Source organism: Ipomoea nil, unplaced genomic scaffold (genome assembly GCF_001879475.1).
Source record: "Ipomoea nil cultivar Tokyo-kokei standard unplaced genomic scaffold, Asagao_1.1 scaffold3267, whole genome shotgun sequence".
Lineage (NCBI taxonomy): Eukaryota > Viridiplantae > Streptophyta > Magnoliopsida > Solanales > Convolvulaceae > Ipomoea > Ipomoea nil.
In genome coordinates, this window is record NW_017619695.1 from 36,007 (window position 1) to 53,960 (window position 17,954).

Sequence of the window (17,954 nt, forward strand, 5' to 3'; positions counted from 1 at the left end):
CTGTTTGGTATAATTTATTTTCTCAAAAAGCTAATTGAAAAAATTGTTTTGAGTAGTTTTTTGAATTTTAGCATTTTGAAATTGCAAAAAGCTAATTAACTAAATACTTATATTGATATTTTAACTAAATCAAACAATTAATATTGGTCAAATAAGCCAAAATTGACCTATAGGCTAATTTTTTACCAAACACTCAAACAGGACCATAATATAGGCTCTGTTTGGTAAATAGTTGTTAGCTGTTATCTGATTGGGTTAATTAGATAGTATAACTAGTTGATAACATTAAGTATTTGATAAATTAGTTGTTAGCTGATAATTGTTTGATATAATTTCTTTTCTCTGAAAGTTAATTGAAAAAATTATTTTGAATAGTTTTTTAAATTTTAACATTTTGAAGTACAAAAAATTAATTAACTAAATATTTATATTATTTTTTTAAAACTAAATCAAATAATTAATAGTGATTAAATAAATCAAAATTGAACTATATGCTAATTATTTTAGCAAACAGGGCATAGTGTGGCATAACCGTTGCCTCCCCCACCCCATGCGTCTCAAAATCTCTGACCGAACCTATGTGGTCTTTAATTGTGGCATGCATTTCCTTCTCTGCCCGCCCAGACTTGCTTTTTTATTGCTCCGTATTACGGAGTAGTAGCGGCTAGCCTATCTTGGAATTATCTATATATCTGTCTATCTATCTCCCTCTCGGCCTCTCCTCTCATTACTTACATCCCGGAGGCAATTAAGGCCCGCAGGCCTCTTCAATTCATTTATATCTATCTCTTAGCTTGTCGTTTCTTTATTTATATATTTTCCGACGCCGAGACCGGCTGCGCTGCGGAATGGACGGTACCAATACACTCCCTTCGCCATTGGCATCCCATGACGACGTCGTCAAGGACTCCACTCTTTTCTGGGAAACTCTCAAGGGCTTTCACGGTGTGATGGGGACCAAGTGTATGTAAGTTACTCTGCTCAACTCAAATGTACTCCTTATGTTTATAAATAAAAATAAATTATTTGTGTTTGTTGTTTGAGGAGCTATATAGGGTCCCTATCATTGGAGGGAAAGAGCTTGATTTACACGTTCTATACGTGGAGGTTACCAGAAGAGGCGGCTACAATCAGGTGCGTCGTCGTCAACTCTATACACTACACTACATATTGATCGATTTGGTAATAATTAAGTAGCTTAGGGAGCTAGGGATAATAGATGTGTTTGAAAAGGTAGGTGGTGTCGGAGAAGAAGTGGAGGGAGGTGAGCGGAGTATTCCAGTTTTCTCCCACCACGACAAGCGCTTCCTACGCACTGAGGAAACACTACTTCAGCTTGCTGTTTCGATTCGAGCAGCTTTATTTTTTCAGGCTTCAGGAGGGCTTATTACTTGATCATAATTCTTGTTTTCAAGCTACCGGAACCATTGATGGGAAATTCGAGTGTGGTTATTTGGTGTCCATGAAACTGGGATCCGAGGTTCTCAACGGGGTTCTTTACCACCAAAGTCCCAGCTGCACTGCTATTGTACCTTATGTCGCTCCTCCTCAAACTCAAACCCCCCGGACCCGGAGGAGGAGAAAGAAGAAAGGCAGTGGCGGCGACCCCTTTCGCCCAAAGCCCAACAGGAGTGGATACAACTTTTTCTTTGCTGAAAAGCACTCCGTGCTCAAGTCTCTCTACCCAACCCGAGAGAGGGAGTTCACAAAAATGATTGGAGAGTCTTGGAACAATCTCAGCGCTGAACAAAGAGTAGTGAGTATTAGATTATATTGATTCCGCTCCCCTTTCCTATCGCTACCTAGCTAGCTAAGCCAATTAATAACACAAAGCTAGCTAATTAAGGATACGTTTTGCATTGTGTGTACGTGTAGGTCTATCAGAACTATGGATTGAAAGACAAGGAGAGATACCAGAGGGAATTGAAGGAGTACAGAGACAAGAAGAAGAATTGAAGATGATGATGGCTCCTTATTAATTGCTAGTGATCGAGCCAGCCAGCGACACAAGCTAAGATCGATATCATCAACCTGTAAATTCTCGACTCATGAAAATTGAAACAATATTGAACATGTAATGTACTTCTTTTTTCATTCCTGCTCGCAACAGATCGATTAAGATAATCAAAACCAATCTTCTTATCTAAATAACAAGTTGACGGCCTAAAATTTAAGAAACTGGTAGGAGTAAGTTATTTCATCTGCATTTTGAATTTAATTAAATGCTTATTTATCATGATGCTTCTTCATCACAACACTCGTGTCTTTTACAGTAATAAGTATTTTGTTTTATTCTTCTTCTTTTTAACAACGTTTTTTTATATTTATTATTCTTTACAATTCTAAGTTCAACTAAATAATGAAATCTATATCGTTAGTAATTTATTTTTCCACCAACCAAACAAGGGAATTAATTTTTTTAGTAATTTTTCATAGAATTTCAATTATATTCCTCAAATATTTTTCACAAATCATGTTAATCTTTTTATAAATAAATGTGAGTTTCACAAGCTAAGGTACCAGTAATGTGAAGACACCCTAGCTAATAGCTATTCAGAAAAAATGCTGCAGTGATGGATGCACTATGAAATGAGACAATCGCTATTACAAATCGTGCAGTGAGTTGATGTTAACACACTGATCTAAGCAAAAGAGTACAATAGACTTACAAGATGCAATTTAGATGAACCATCCAATCCGCAGTCCTCTAGCTTGAACGAATTGTATAGTAATATACATGTACTTAGTTATAATGCATTTAATTGCTTGGCCAAAACATGAAAATGCAGGTATATAGAAGTACATTGAGTCCTTTGTTAAGGTATGACGTCAGTGGCAGTGGCACCACACCTAATACTCTCCTAACTATACTTTACCTTCTGGCTTGCATATTATGTGTTCTCCTGGAGACATCAACTAATGAGGCTGAAGGACGGAACGCCTGGTCTGTTGGTAAAGGGGCACTAGGTTTTCGTTGGTATGAAAGTGAGCCAGAAGAAACCTGCCTCTGCAGAGAACATGCACCCCATCCTCTCCGATTCAGCATAGATGACTCTGCAGCAACACGTCGTCTTGTGGCATCATCTATGTACAATAGATCATCAATCCTTGCCATTAAGTTGAAGGCTATGCTCTCCAACACCCTAGAATAGCTCTCAAGGATTGATTGCCCGACATCCTACATGAAAATGAACATAATATTTTTATATTTTGTACATCTGGCTTCATGGTTTAGATATTGCAAAATAAAGATTACAAGCTTTGGTCAAAGAATTGATGCTGTAAATAGACAGAAGTCGCATAGTCAAAAACTTTAAAATGGTTTAGCTGGCTTAGCCTCAGTATCCCTATTCCCCCTCCCCAGCCCTCTCGCAATTTAATTACTTGGCAGCCCTTATATAGCACCACAGATCATTGTTCTCACTTTCTCAGATCTGATAACATCATCTGCATTGCAGGTGTGGCCCTATACTTTCTAGAAAAAAGGTTTATATGGATCAAGAGGTTAGAGGTATACCGCCATTCACAAATAATTGAAGTAATTTTATCAAGAGGCTGGCATAGATGAAGGGATGCTGTATAACTTAAAAGACTTACCCTGTTATACTGAATCTTTTGCATGTCCAATGTAGTCTGCCGGAGCCCAGGTAAATTTAGCTTCATGCTCCTAAGGATGGCCTCAGCTCGTTCTGATAACATTTTATCCCTTTCCTTGTTACCAACAAGACCTTTCATTGTGCCTCCCCATGATGCCTTTCCACTTTTCGCTGGATTCAATTGCTTCTTTCTGTGCTTCTGCCTCCAGATATGCATTGCGGCCTCAATTCTATTAGCAATTTCTGAAGCTGTATACTCTGATGATAGGTCCAAGTAATCAAGAAGGCATTCTGGGGACAACTGCCCAGTAGTAATGTCACTGTAGAGGGTTTCACCTAAAGACTCTTTTCCACTCTGAAAATTTACAAGCAAAATATTGAAATTTGAACAAAATCAGAAAAGGTGTACAAGGAAAGGATGTAAAACCTGTTTAAGGTCTGGTAGTGGTTCTAGGCTGGAACCAGGGGTTAGAACAGTGGGTGGAAAAATAATACTCCGTAGTATTGTTTTCACTTGTGTTTATATTGTGTACAATGTTTAAGGGGAAAAGGAGGAATACTTGGGTGAGTGAAGAAAAGAATATCATCACTTGAGCCAAATCAATTAATTATTCAAAAGTAGTCCTTACCTTGGGCAAGCTCTCCATGTAAACTTTCGGCACTTCCATCTCAAACAGTACACTAGTGTTTATTGCCAAAGCAGCCTTGAAAATTTGGCTGGTGCACTCCCTACATTGAAGCAATTGGTTCCTTGATTCTTCAGACAAACCAATTGGTGGGACCTTTGGAAATGGTAACCACCATTTCTCTTCAAGCCTAATCGAAGGCCTATGAGAGGACAGAGAACGAGGGCATGTTTCAATCTGTTCTCCATCATCATCAGCAACAACTACTCCTCGGTCAACATAGCGAAATTCAGAGTTGTGAAAGCCATCCAAGATGTTTATAAGAATTGCATCTAATTTTTTGAGTGCTGGAAGATTGATGTATAGGTCTGAGCGTGGTTGAGGCACCATAACCTCGAAGGTTCCTCCATTAGGAAATTCCTGCATTGAGGGAACAAGCTCCACTATGGAATCACTGACAGAGAGAAGCCATTCCATCTCTCGCCGCCAAATTGATTTCTTCTGCGGTGCCAATGGTTCCAATTTCCAGAGTTCACCAAACACTGAAGCTGCCAAATTGTTGGAAATCCAAAATCGCAGCTTATTTAACAATTACATTTCATCCTAAACTCAAACATGAGATGCAGAATTGAAACCAACTGCTAAAATTAAGTACCAGCAAGATTTGTAATAGCATTAGAAATAGCAAGAGCAGTGCACACTCCTTTTCCTCCACCAGACATATCTTCCCCTAACAACAGCTTTGCAAACCGATTTTTCATCAATTCAACTTCTGCAAGCAGCAGAATAAAACATAAAATAGTTACATGCTCTCTCAAATCTTAAGCCAGACAATAAAAACATGACAATTTAGTTGGTGTTGCTGCAAGTCTCCATTCATGACCGAGATTAACGCAAAAAAAGTCAATTTAGATGCAGCTTAGCTACATGGATTTTTTACCTGACATCTCTGTTTCAGATTTAGGGGGCTTCATGGTGGGAATGAGGACGTGTCTGCCACCGACGACGGCGGGAAACATGATCGGAGCCGGCGGCGGAGAATTAGAATTGGAGTAGAAGGCGGCGAGTGGGGTGGTGGAAAGAGAGGAAGAAGGGACGTGGCGACCGCAGGAAAAGGTAGTGCTGGTGGTGGAGCTCTCCGACTCGCTGACGTCGGCGCTGATGCTGTAGCCATCGCTTCCCGCATCAAACTCATCCTCCTCCTCCGACGAGACAAAGCCGCTTGCCATTATATTCTCCTCCACGAGAAATTGGATGAAAAGGAGAAGAAATTAAATGAAGTTTGAAAAATGAGTAGTACGTAAGCTCAAAATATGATTATTCTCTGTATAGTAAGTATAGTATTGGAACTGAAATGAGTATCATAATTGAAGTAGAAATTAATTGAGACGTTTACCGATGTAGAAATTAGTAACGGAAGAGTATTGAGGGGCATGATTGAAAGAAAGAGAGGAAAGCGGAGAAAAGCAATAAAGTAAAGGTTAAAGCTGATGTCCCCTGCCACTGCTACACCTACGCCCCCTTTAATGACTTTACGCAAATAGGGACGGCGTAGCGTATGTCACTCTCTGCTTCGCCCACCCAGATTCATTGATTAGTCAGCGACAGACTGACACTCAGTCGTCTTCACTCTTCACTTGCAACAAATCTTCTGTTTCATTATAACTACTCTACCTACGTACTTGGTTTTTTGCAGATTTTTTTTTTTTTTGAAATATAAAAAGTTGAAGAAAATTAAAATATACGTGTATGCAAACAGCGGAACAAAAGTATATATTAATCTTATGTAGGTGTGGTGGTGTGACGCTGAGTTTAAAGCTACTAGTTACTCATCATCAATTTGTATTTGTTGCCTTGTTGGTGGGACATTAATGTTTACTTACTATCTGCCCTTCATCATTACACTTATTATGACTCCATTATCTTCTTTTAGTTAGTTGGGTAATGTACGCCTATTATTAAAAATCATACGGAGTACAATTGTTGCGATTTTCATTTTAAAATAAAAATTTCAGTATTCCTAAACTTAATCTATGACAATCCATCAAATGTGCTATGGTTCAGTAGAAGTTGGTTGGCAGCATTCATTTGAAAATTGATGGGAAATCAATCCTTATTTACTCCTCATCAAATACTATAATCTGAATATATTAATAATATAAAGCTCGTAAATTCTACTCATAATTCACAATAATATTTTTTTTATTCTTTTAATAACTCTTAGGTAAGGTTTAGTCATCATCAAATACTCTAATAATAATAATAATAATAATAATAATAATAATAATAATAATAATAATAATAATAATAATAACAACTGGTAAGTTTTACTCATAATTCACACTAAACTTACTTTTAATGTTGTTCAAATCATTTAAGATTAACTAAGTAATGTGAGTATAATAATGTTATATTATATTGTTTTGTTTAAGTTACGAGATTATCTTGATAATTTTATATTACCTCAACTTTGATGTACTGATAATATTTCAAGATAATATGATTACATTCCTACTTAAGGTCCCTCCTCTTAAGTCTTAATTATAGAGCTTAGCTTTCATATAGAGTGCAATTAAGCCAAAGCTATATAATGCATCTACTGAAAAATGTTGTAGTACATACTTTTGTAAATAATTCAAACTTTAAAATAAACTAGTAACAATATAAAGTACAACTAAACAAAATTACATAGTGAATTTGTTCACTACAATAATACATATAGTGGGTGCATTTTATGATGTTGTTAGTTGTGATATAGGATTGTTTATTGCACTTTAAAGTTTGAGTTATTTAAGAAAATATAATCATTTTTTTTTATCTTTCACTGATTTGAAACTGTTGAATCTTTCTAAACAGATCTAAGTGGTTCCTAATTATCTTATGTGGTAATGCCCTTATTTGATCCAAGTCTCTCTCTCATAGCACATCACACTAAATTGACCAAACAAGTTAATATTATGTTCACACAATTCAAACCTAAAGTAACATTACATTTCTAAAATATAACATTACATTTCAAGAAGTAACCAAATTACCTAGGTGCGTTTGGTTCAACAAATGTGAGATTATCTTAAGTAATAGAATTACATATTTAAAGGTAATGTGAGATTTTGGAAATATAAGATTACATCGTATGTTTGGTTTGAATTGTGAGGATATGATATTACATTGTTTGATTAAGGGTTATATTTTAAATTATATGGATCAATTTATTATAATGTACTAAATAATACACACACACACACATAATCTGTAAGTGTGCGTATAATTATACATAATTGAATGTATATCAATACTTAAATATTTAATTATATAAACATATATTTATTTTATATATATGTTATTGTTATTATTATTATTATTATTATTATTATTATTATTATTATTATTATTATTATTATTATTATTATTTAAGAATTAGTTAACAATGGCAAAATTAGAATATTTCAAGGTAATATTATATTGGCTAAGAAAATGAAGGTAATCACATTCATTAAAATATTACCGTCACATCAATTTTGATATAATATAATTGATGGGGTACGGACTCAATGGGCCTAGGGCCCCGAAGAGGAAATAAGATAGGAAGGGGTGAAGATTGGGCCCACAAAAGATCGGTCCCAGCAAAGAGGAAAAAAAGCCCAGAGATAGCTTCAGACAAGTCCAGGAGGTCGACGCGAGCAGACGGCCGGCGCGAATAGGGAGTCGGCACGAGCAGAGGTCGGCTCAGCGAGATAACCGTTGGGAGAAGAGAATAATAATAATAATAATAATAATAATAATAATAATAATAATAATAATAATAATAATAATAATAATAATAATTGCTATGAAAGTTGTTGATAAAGGAGAAGATAAAAGGGTTTTAATTGAGAAGGGTAAAGTATGTTATTTTTTAAAAATAATAAGAATAAATATGGAAAAAAAGTTAGGAAGCTATGAACTTATTTTGGAAACATTACCAAACAGAGCTTATAGCTTATTAATAACTTAAAATAAGGTATAAGCTCTGCCAAACAGAGCCTGAATATTGACAAAATCTACAATTTTAATAAAAGCGAATATTGTTAGACCCTTAACCGAAATAAAAAAAATGTCGGTACGCCACATGCTCAACAAAATTGTACTTTGCGTTTTTTAAATTGTACAATGCCAACTTAAATTCCTAATATAACCTCATTCTTCTAAATTATACCAAACTTTCACTGTTAAACTTAACAATTCTGTCAAAAGATGTTTAGCGGTGGCAAATTTGAAATTTTCGTAAAATTAAATGGCAATTACTAGGACTCAGTTTCCGTAGCCCTTCTCCTCCACTTTACCCCGATGAAGACTGCCAGCCACCTTACTAGAACTCAGATTCCGTAGCCCTTCTCCTCCGGTCTATCGCGATGAAGATTGCCCGCCGCCTGAGCCTCCTTTCATCGGCAATGATGGGTGAGCATAGAAGCACAGCCGACCGCGATTAAGGATGGAGAAATCCAGCGGAGAAGCACAGCCGACCGTCAATTACGAGAAGCAAGAAGAATCACACACCAGCGAAGAAACAAAGTAAACAAAGCCGGTTTGGTCTCTTTACGTCTGGTATGCAATTATTTACAATTATGCAGAGATTGAATTACATCTATGGCACTGATATGAATGGTTTGACAATAATTCAATTCTGGTAAATTTTCATCTTTGATCTATGCATATGCAATGGCATATTAGTGGTTGAAAAGTTACCATATTTGCTATGAAAGTAGGGGTAGCTTGAGTGGAATGCGAATCTGTGATATTTCAGATGGGTTTTGCTTCGACGTGGAAGTAAAAATTTTGGGTAGCATTTTCTCAAATTTGCTGGGACTTAATTAATTCATTTGAAAAAAGTGCAGAATTTTGGAATGGTTTGGATGTATGTTATAGTTTTTGCTTTAAATTTTGTTTTAATTTGCTTCAAACTAATTCTTAGTTAAGTATGGCATTGCTAGGTTTTAATTTGTTCTAAGTATAGATTCTGAGTTTATTGAGGCAAAATCACACCAAGTATAGATTATGAATTACTCCAATTAATTCAAGCATACCAAGTATGAGTTTCTGTGATCTTGCAGAATTGTCAATGCATTGCTTTTGCTTTAATTTTGTCTATGCATTACTTGAGATTTGCATCATAAAATTAAGTAGATCAGATTCTATGTTCTGCTATGAGTGTATTGTTGATGATGAAGGTCAATTAGAAAAGCTTTTCTGGTGCCATGGCAGGTTGATTTCCTTTTTGTCCTGAGTGAGAGTGAGTAGTAGAAATTTGGAATTGTAATTTTCTATTGCCTATCTTACTTCTCATATTAGAAATTGCTATGAACACAACTTGCAAGCAGATACACAGGGTGGATATTCTTACAGTATGGCTGATGAGAATTCAGTATGTGATTCTAATTCAGTAGGTGATCATAATGGAAGGTACCTACCTCTGTTCTGCTAATGTTCAGCTTACTTGCCTCTAGACTATGGAAAGTAAACATGCTTGATTTGAACTCTCATGTTGTGTCTTTTGTAAGTACATATTCTTACTATGCATCTTCAACTTTTTTTAACATCTAATTTTGATAGTTAGATGATGCAGTGCTTTAATGCTTTCAGCCTTTGTCCATTTAGTTAGTTGCTGGTTAATTATGGTATGTATGCTAAATGCTCACTACCCCCACCTTCTAAGGCACCACCTCACACATAAAGGCTCGTGTCTTTATCACTTTGTTCCTACCTTACTACAATATTATCTCTCATGTTCAAATTTGTAAATATAAATTCTTTGAGCTGTTTCCTTGTAAACTTTCTATTTACTGCCACTCTAAAATATTTGTTTTCACTTGTGGGCTATTTGGAAGTTTACGGGAGAGAAGTCAAGTGGAACAACTTGTCAGATATATAGTGGAAGAGGCTGCAGATGAAACTGAGAAAAAACGAAAATTTAAGTGAGTTACTTAAAAAATATCTTTGCCCTGCCTATTAATTTCTTGCATATTTACATTATCTTGAATATGTTGTATTGTTCTAATTTTTTTTTTTTTTGGGTTCATGTGGGTGAATATGTTTCCTTTTATTGCTTGTGAAATTTTTACTTGTGAGGTTGATATAATTCTCAAAGCTTTGGTTGATGATGAAGAGGTGACAATACATGTTTTCACTGTGCTTTATTTATTCTTATTTGGAAGAAAATGCTTTTAAATAGACTTTTAATTTTGATTGGCAGCTAATGAACTTGCTATTCTCATTTTTGGAACCTGTGCGTCCTCACAGTGCTCTGCTGGCTGGTTACTTCAGCAAGGTATCTCATTAAATTAGATGGTGGTATTTTGTTTCACTTCACTTTTCTGAACATGGATTGACTGTTTCCTGATGCCTTTTTTTTTTTTTTTTTTTAAATTTATTGGGTGGGGGTGAGGTGGTGAAGGTGGTAGATGTCTTTCCTTAGGGGGAAGTGGTGCTTGCATCATAACTTGAATGAAAACCCTTACAAGATCAATGAATATTGAGGGCTGGCCTTCCATAAGAGGGAAGCCAGGTATGATATTTCGGTAGGGAAGGCATATTCCATAATCTTAAATTTCAGTAATAAGTTGTACTGTGTGGGTTCTTGATATGTTTGACTTGTGAAAACAGTAGATTTTACGTTATACTCAGTAGTATATACATTTGCTATTATATTTATTTTGATTTGATGCAATACAAATGATCATGATATGTAGTGTTCTTTGAGTCTTTTCTGTATACTACTGTAAGGATAGTTGATGACATTCTAATAACCTTGTATCCCGGTGTCCCCGACTTTTCCCTATTTAACGCAAATGATGCCCATTAGGGGTTCTGTGTGGACTTATTTTTTCTATGGAATTGATTTTGTAGGCTTTAGAATTCACAGCTAAAAATGCAAAGGTATATGTATTATTCACACCTATAATATAATAAATGGTTTTTCCGTTTTGTGTTGCACACTCCTTTATTTATTTATAGGGAGTGGTATGCTTGTAATGAGAGTCTACGTGCAGAGAGGAACTTGACACGCCAAAATGCTTACGCAACAATGGATCCTGCTAACGAAAAACGTCGCGGCAAAAGTACATTATGAAATCAGAGTAAATGTTATAATAATGAAAATAATAACTAAGCACATGGTCATACAATTATCTCAAACAACAAACTGTGATTCCCCACGTGTAATAAAATATAAAATAATATGAATTATATACAGACTCACGCACACACATTATTTTAAAAATACATTTCTTTTGTATATATTATTAGGGGAACAAAGCATCGTGCTACACTTGATGCATTAAAACGATGTCGAGACTACAATGACGTTGCAATAAAACTTGCAAATCCAGAAACTGCAAAATTTTTCTTTTATCCCTCCATTATTTACAATTTTTTACAATTGCTAATATCCCTCCATCAATTGATCTGGTATATATGTAATAGGTTTTACACAATAATTCAATATTTTATATTTAACATTAATATTCATTTTTTTTTACTCATGACAACTTGTAGATTAAACCTGCTTGGATAAAAGGAAAAATCAGCTTTAAGCATCAGATAAAAAACACATTGTACATTGGATGTAGTCATTGTATGAAAAAGGTTTACGCGGAAAGTGAAACAATTTAATTGCATGCATTGTGGTGAATTGAATGCAGTGGGAACACCACGGTAAGTAATAATTTTTATACACAGTTTTATTTTTCTTTTTTTGTTAGAAGGAGGTCAGTATCAATTTAATCATTACACAAACATAATACAACAATTCTAATCTAAACATTCATAATAGGTGTAAACTGGATGTGGAAATTACTGATGGAAGTGGATGCCTTGTTGCATCTGTGTTTAGGAAATGTGTTGAACAACTATTACTCTTTACGAGCAAACAAGTTATGCAATTGGAACAACAGGTATTCATCCTTTACCACCCACAACCACTCATGTTTTATAGTAAATTAACCTATGACTAACTACATAAACATCTTGCAGGGTCAACAGCTACGATTTCAACATATCAATAACCGCTTACAAGATGAAGAATATATAATACAATTAAGGTCTCAATCCTACACACAACAAGGCAAAAACATGGTATCATATACCATAACATCATTGCACGATTCATTGTCATTCACTACCACGAGTAAACAACATGCAATAAACGCACAACCAGCAAAAAGGAAACTCAACTTCACTAAGGATGGAAAAGAAGAAGACAATTCCGAGCCTCAACAAACATGCACTAAGAAAAATAAATTTTACTCTGCTCAAATTACTACTCTTTTCATTATAGATAGTCAGCTTTAGTTAGTGGTTTATTTGTTTTTACTTTAATTCTATTTTAGCTATTTCAAATTTCTTTATCTTTTATTAAAATATATAAGCACTAAGATTATTTCTTTATCTTTTATTCATTTCGCATTTTTCTTTCTCTCATTATTATATGAATACTTTAACCAATTAAGGCACACTAATTTATAAATATACATTGGGCATTGGTTTAATCGCGCAAAGCGCGTGTCAAAACTAGTAAATATAATAAAATTCAAAACACATAAGAGCATGTTTTGTCACTCTTTCAAATCATACTTAACAGCGAAAAACTAATCTCAACGAGTGGAGTTTTAATTTATCTTGACTTAGGAAATTTGTATTCAATCCCCCCACCCCCCAAAAAAAAAGGCTCATGGTTTTTTATTTTATTTTATTTTATTACTATGGGGTGTTTGGTAAATAACTATTGACTGATAGGTGTTAGTTGATTAGGTTAGATGGTTCGATTAGTTGATTGTAGAAAGATGTTTGGTAAACTGTGAGGCAACCTGCCCCATCTGCAATAATGAAGATGAATCCATATGGCATGTTTTCTTTGGTTGTGGTTATGCTTTGGACGTTTGGAGAGCTCAGGGATTTCAGTTCCAACTGTCACTGTCTCAACCTTTGCAAAGTTAGCTTAATCAAGTTCTCTCAAATCGGTCTAAGGAGCAACTATGCACGACAATCTCAATCTACTAGGAGATATGGCAACAACGCAACTCAAAAATCTGGGAGAATATCAATCATGCTAATGCCTATGGAGTAACAAAAATGGCAAGAACTTTTCTTAAAAATTGGAGGAAGGCTTGTAACTGAACATCGACGCAGTGATTGATAAGGACAATGTAAAAATGGGATTTGGTTGTGTCTTGAGAGATAGTGAAAGTAATTTCGTTACTGTTAGGGGACTACAATGGAGTGGGATCTTCTCACCTAAGGAAGCCGAAGCAGTTGCAATTCGTGAATTGCTAAGCTGGATCAAGAGCTTGTCCTTAGACAACGTCATGGTGGAAACAGACTCCCTAAAGGTGGTCAACAATCTTAAGCAAAATATAAGAGAGTCTTATTTTAATTTGATTATCAATGATGTAAAAACTTGTTAGGAGATTTCTCTCATGTGTTTTTATCGTTTGTAAAATGATCAACAACCAGGGACCTCATTCTGTTGCTAAACAGTCTATTTCTACGTCTGGTTGGTCGGAGTGGTTTGCGAACCCTCCCTTTATCTTTGTAATGTATTGATTTCGGATTTGAATTAATATATGTTGTTTTGGTTTTAAAAAAAAAAACATCATTATTTTAAACGCTGGCACTGGCCCGGCCCAAATATGGGCCCATTTAAGATAATTTATCTTTTTTATTTTTCTTGGACGTTTATTCATGATAATAAGGACAACTCAAATTGGCTCATCACTCGATATGCAGACACTACTTTTGCCGGCTACGCGCTCCGGTGGCGCACCTCCACCTTTGCCGATGATCTCGCCGGTCGTGGCGAAACGCATTCCGCTTAATATTTTACGCCCCCTAATTTCCCCGATTCCTATCACGTTACCCCACAGTCTCACATCCTCACAGGCTCAACGATTTCTCTCTCCACCTTACTCAAGTCTCATTTACACAAGGAGTAGAACCCTCGCCGCCGCGGGTCCTGTATCCGCGACGTTCGTTTCTCCGAGCGAAGAATCGGAAAAAGCGAAGCTCGCTCAGGTCTCCCTCTCTCTATTGTAAACCCCACTCCTGCTTATGTTCACAGATTTTATATTGTTTTTCTTTTTATGTAAATTCAACTCCTGCTTATGCATATGGAGATAACATTTCTTGTATGAACTTGTTATACCTTAAATATGAATGTGTTGAACAATTAATTTGGGTTTGAACTTGTGAGAAGAAGCATTGATAATGTGCAGATGAAAAAGACCATAATTTGCAAATTCCAAGTCACATGCAAGTGTGATGGAAAACATGCTCAATTAAGAAAGTTCCAATTGTGAGGAGTTGTTGCCTAGCATGGTTATAGAACCCCTGTGAAATGTGGTATTGCAGAGTAAAATAAATATTTTTTCCTCTTTCAGTTGACTTCGTGGATTTTGAAAGATAAGTGTGAGTCCTGATTATTATGAATTATATTGGTGAGAGCTAATTGTATTAGTTGCACATTATAGTCCAAAACTTTCGGTAAAAGCTGATTGATTGAATTATCTGTAGGTCTCAAAGAGATTGGAGAGTACTTCAAGGTATTTCAAGAGATTGGGTAGTATAGGGTTTTGGGGGCAGCTGGTTTGCACAGTCGTTGCTGCTGGGATCCTTTCTTTTTCTGTAGTTATCACTGGGAAGATCACATCACCCTTTACATTCTACTCAACTGCTGCTGGAATTGCTGCAGCTTTTCTTTCTGTTTTCTGGTCTTTTGGTTATCTTCGCTTGTCTGCGAAGCTAAAGAAAACAGCCAGTGAGCCTTCAAAGGTAATGTCTCCTTTTTTTTTAAAAAAAAAAGATATTACTTCAATTGGTTGAGATGGCACCATAACTGCCTTATAATAGTTATCCTTTTCCCATTTCCACAAATGTCAAAGAAAAAGCTTCACATTCTAATTATATTCTGTTCTACTGTTCAATTCAGCTTCAAAACACACACTTAGTCTCCTGCAATGTCCATACAGTTACACACGGAATGTTGGAAGATTGATGTGCTGTTAAATTATACGGAGTATATAATTGAAATGAAAGTTAGAATGATTTATACCCTTTTTCCTGTTGCAAGATTGATGTGCTGTCATATCCTCCTAAACAAATTCCTGACTGCAGAAACCTATTAAAATGTAGAGTATGATTTTACATATTACCTTTTTAACATAATGTGTTCAGGCCTTATAGAATTGCCATTTTTTGGAACTCATGCAGATGGGGAGTTTGAGCCTGTGTTATACTTATGCATCCATAGACTCTTAAGATATAAATCTTATAAAATTTTGCACCATATTTTTGACTTATTTATATTATGCAACAGATGGGTGTAAAAGTCATTCTTTTGTTTATATAAATCAACTAAACTAATTCTTCATCCCAATCTAGCTAGTTGGTGTTGGGCCGTCGGCTATATGGATGGATTATGTTTACTCATTAGCTGTATTCCTTGCAGTTGTATGATGTTTTTATTCGACACTTTACAAATTTGGTCAAACACAATTAAGTCAATGTTGCGCTGGTTGGTTGTGTTTGTAGGCTCCTCCTCGTGCTGATGTGGTGAAAAGCTTGAAAAATGGGATTGCGTTGAACCTTGTGGGAATGGGTGCTGCTGTAGTTGGGTTGCAAGCCACGGTAGGTTGGTTGTCAGCTAAGGCTCTTACCACCTCAAGTGTTCCATACTATCAGGGTATTTCCCCTGGTAGTAGCCCTGTGCTTGCATTGGATGTGATTTTGGTACAGGTACTCACTCTTCTAGATAGTATAATGACCTTTTTGTTTAGATATACACTGACTGCTGTTTGCAATAACAACATTATTATTATTAAACCTTATCTGCTCATATTTACAGGCATCAGCAAACACTATTTTATCACACTTTCTTGGGCTGTTATTCTCACTGGAACTATTGCGCTCAGTAACATTACCGCCACCTTCTGAAAGCATTCCTGTTCCTGTTCCTAAGGTTGCATGAGCTCTACTTAAAAAAGTGTAATCTGGTGATGGTTAACACTGGAATAACATTGTCGTTTAATTGTATAAGTGAGGTTTAGCTTTGTATGTTGCATCCATTTTATTATCAAGGACAGGACTGTACTGCACTTTGTTGGAATCTCCATCCATCAGAGGACCCTTCTCCTGGGTGTTCTTCTCAAGCGAGGTGCCCACCGGGGATATTGTGCAACCTCCGCCGCCGCTACATCGGCAGCCACAGCTCGAGGAGGGGAAGGGAAACGTTGCTGTGGCGGCGGCACCGACTGTGGGCGGTGGAGAAAGGATTATTTGTGTTCTTTGCACTAGAAGAGCAATTTGAGACTAGAAATGTGGCTAGGAAGCTCTCCCTTGAGAGCTCCGTAATTCCTCTAAATTCAGAACCTACAGGGACTAAATGGCACAATGTTGACCCACAAAAATCAAAAGAATAGCAATAAGAATGACAATAGAATAGAAATTGAAAATAGGGGAGTAGTTATGCTGTGCATCCATATGCACCATGCATACGGATGCAAAAACGACGTCGTTTTACTAAAAACGCGCGTCTCCTTTTTTAAAAAAAAATCAAGTTTGATTCCTAGCAACAACATTATGTTGTTCATTCATTAGGGAATTTTAGTTCATAGATTATGGAATTTTAGTTCATTGATTTTGGAATTATAGTTCATCGATTATGAAATTGTAGTTCATCGATTCTGAAATTTTAGTTCATAGATTCTGGAATTTTAGTTTATTCATTTTGGAATTTGTAGTTCATAGATTAGATTCTGGAATTTTAGTTCATCGATTATGGAATTATAGTTCATCGATTCTGGATTTTTAGTTCATATGTTGTTGTTGAGAATCGAACCTGATTTTTTTTTAAGGGGAGACGCGCGTTTTTAATAAAACGATGTCGTTTTTGCATCCGTATGCACCATGCATGGTGCATACGGATTCACAACATAATTTGCCAAAATAGGGCAAGTGAAGATAGTAATAAATAAATCACGCCAAACTGATGTGACTTGACTAATTGCATTGTGATTTTTTTAATAGTCAAACACAAGTGCAACATGCATTTGTTGTATACAAGAATACTTACGACAAATGCAAGTTGTACTTACGTTTTTCATATTTATACTAACTTGCGTTTGTCGTATTTCAGCGAGAAAAAAATTCAAAAATTTGAGAAACTTAAGTCCCAAACGAATTTTTTCTTATTTTCTCCATGTTTTATAAGTTCATTTTGATATGTTCTTAATATTTTTTGACCATTTCATTCAATTTCCCCTTAAATGGTAGGGTAGTAAACCTCACCTTCTTCTTCAACTCGAAATAAATAAACCAATACTAATACTATTCCGTATTAAATTGTAAGAAAATTTTAAAATAATATATGGCATGAGCAATTTCTCCACAAGTAAAAGTGAAGTGAAATAGTAATCGTATTTTGATAAAATAGTGTATATGTTTTAGAGCATCCCGATTTTGTACAAGAATTAAGGAAAAAATAGTTATGTGGAAGAGAGAGGAGAGAAGAAAGAAAAGAGTAAATGCCTCCTGCAAGAATAAAAATTTTGTCATAAATGTGGATAGAGTTTTTTAAGCTTTGTTTTTATTTTTTTCTTTTCTTTTTTTTTTTTTTCACACATTTTTCTCACTCCTCCCTCTTATTTGACACCTAAAAACTTGTGCTAATATATATATATATATATATATATATATATATATATAT

At 35.4% G+C, this 17,954-nt stretch overlaps 3 protein-coding genes across 5 annotated transcripts; 2 read left to right on the plus strand and 1 right to left on the minus strand.

Annotated features, from left to right (window-relative positions):
• The first annotated feature begins 638 nt into the window (after window positions 1-638).
• Window positions 639-2,178, plus strand: LOC109169271 (high mobility group B protein 9). 2 transcript variants are annotated; one of them, XM_019318141.1, is made up of 4 exons: window positions 639-967; window positions 1,056-1,134; window positions 1,238-1,794; window positions 1,832-1,911. In XM_019318141.1, exons 1-3 carry the CDS (start codon window positions 849-851, stop codon window positions 1,775-1,777), a joined length of 738 nt encoding a protein of 245 aa, XP_019173686.1. In that variant the 5' UTR covers window positions 639-848; the 3' UTR covers window positions 1,778-1,794; window positions 1,832-1,911. The 2 variants fall into 2 exon arrangements, with proteins under 2 accessions (XP_019173686.1, XP_019173684.1); XM_019318139.1 differs by having other exon boundaries at window positions 653-967; window positions 1,238-1,756; window positions 1,876-2,178.
• A 372-nt stretch (window positions 2,179-2,550) lies between these two features.
• LOC109169268 (rop guanine nucleotide exchange factor 1-like) lies at window positions 2,551-12,279 on the minus strand. Of its 2 annotated transcripts, XM_019318137.1 has the most exons (7): window positions 12,270-12,279; window positions 9,821-9,826; window positions 5,163-5,503; window positions 4,878-4,994; window positions 4,226-4,770; window positions 3,598-3,951; window positions 2,551-3,178 (listed from the first exon to the last, which is right to left on the minus strand). In XM_019318137.1, exons 3-7 carry the CDS (start codon window positions 5,449-5,451, stop codon window positions 2,873-2,875), a joined length of 1,611 nt encoding a protein of 536 aa, XP_019173682.1. In that variant the 5' UTR covers window positions 5,452-5,503; window positions 9,821-9,826; window positions 12,270-12,279; the 3' UTR covers window positions 2,551-2,872. The 2 variants fall into 2 exon arrangements, with proteins under 2 accessions (XP_019173682.1, XP_019173681.1); XM_019318136.1 differs by lacking the exons at window positions 9,821-9,826; window positions 12,270-12,279 and having other exon boundaries at window positions 5,163-5,747.
• Window positions 12,280-13,941: 1,662 nt separating this feature from the next.
• Window positions 13,942-16,398, plus strand: LOC109169270 (protein TIC 21, chloroplastic-like). Its single transcript, XM_019318138.1, has 4 exons — window positions 13,942-14,266; window positions 14,765-15,022; window positions 15,782-15,985; window positions 16,095-16,398. The coding sequence occupies exons 1-4, from the start codon at window positions 13,976-13,978 to the stop codon at window positions 16,215-16,217; spliced, it is 876 nt and encodes a 291-aa protein (XP_019173683.1). The 5' UTR covers window positions 13,942-13,975; the 3' UTR covers window positions 16,218-16,398.
• The last annotated feature ends 1,556 nt before the right edge of the window (window positions 16,399-17,954 follow it).

Bases quoted from the DNA above. Each gene is read 5' to 3' on its own strand.
- LOC109169271 (XM_019318139.1), top strand. From the start codon at position 849: ATGGACGGTACCAATACACTCCCTTCGCCATTGGCATCCCATGACGAC. The intron at 1,135-1,237 runs GTGCGTCGTCGT...TTGAAAAGGTAG, and splicing joins GAAGAGGCGGCTACAATCAG to GTGGTGTCGGAGAAGAAGTG. The intron at 1,757-1,875 runs GTGAGTATTAGA...GTGTACGTGTAG, and splicing joins TCAGCGCTGAACAAAGAGTA to GTCTATCAGAACTATGGATT.
- LOC109169268 (XM_019318137.1), bottom strand. From the start codon at position 5,451: ATGGCAAGCGGCTTTGTCTCGTCGGAGGAGGAGGATGAGTTTGATGCG. The intron at 4,995-5,162 runs GTAAAAAATCCA...TGCTGCTTGCAG, and splicing joins ATCTGAAACAGAGATGTCAG to AAGTTGAATTGATGAAAAAT. The intron at 3,179-3,597 runs GTAAGTCTTTTA...ATTTTCATGTAG, and splicing joins AAAAGATTCAGTATAACAGG to GATGTCGGGCAATCAATCCT.
- LOC109169270 (XM_019318138.1), top strand. From the start codon at position 13,976: ATGCAGACACTACTTTTGCCGGCTACGCGCTCCGGTGGCGCACCTCCA. The intron at 15,023-15,781 runs GTAATGTCTCCT...TTGTGTTTGTAG, and splicing joins CAGCCAGTGAGCCTTCAAAG to GCTCCTCCTCGTGCTGATGT. The intron at 15,986-16,094 runs GTACTCACTCTT...TCATATTTACAG, and splicing joins TGGATGTGATTTTGGTACAG to GCATCAGCAAACACTATTTT.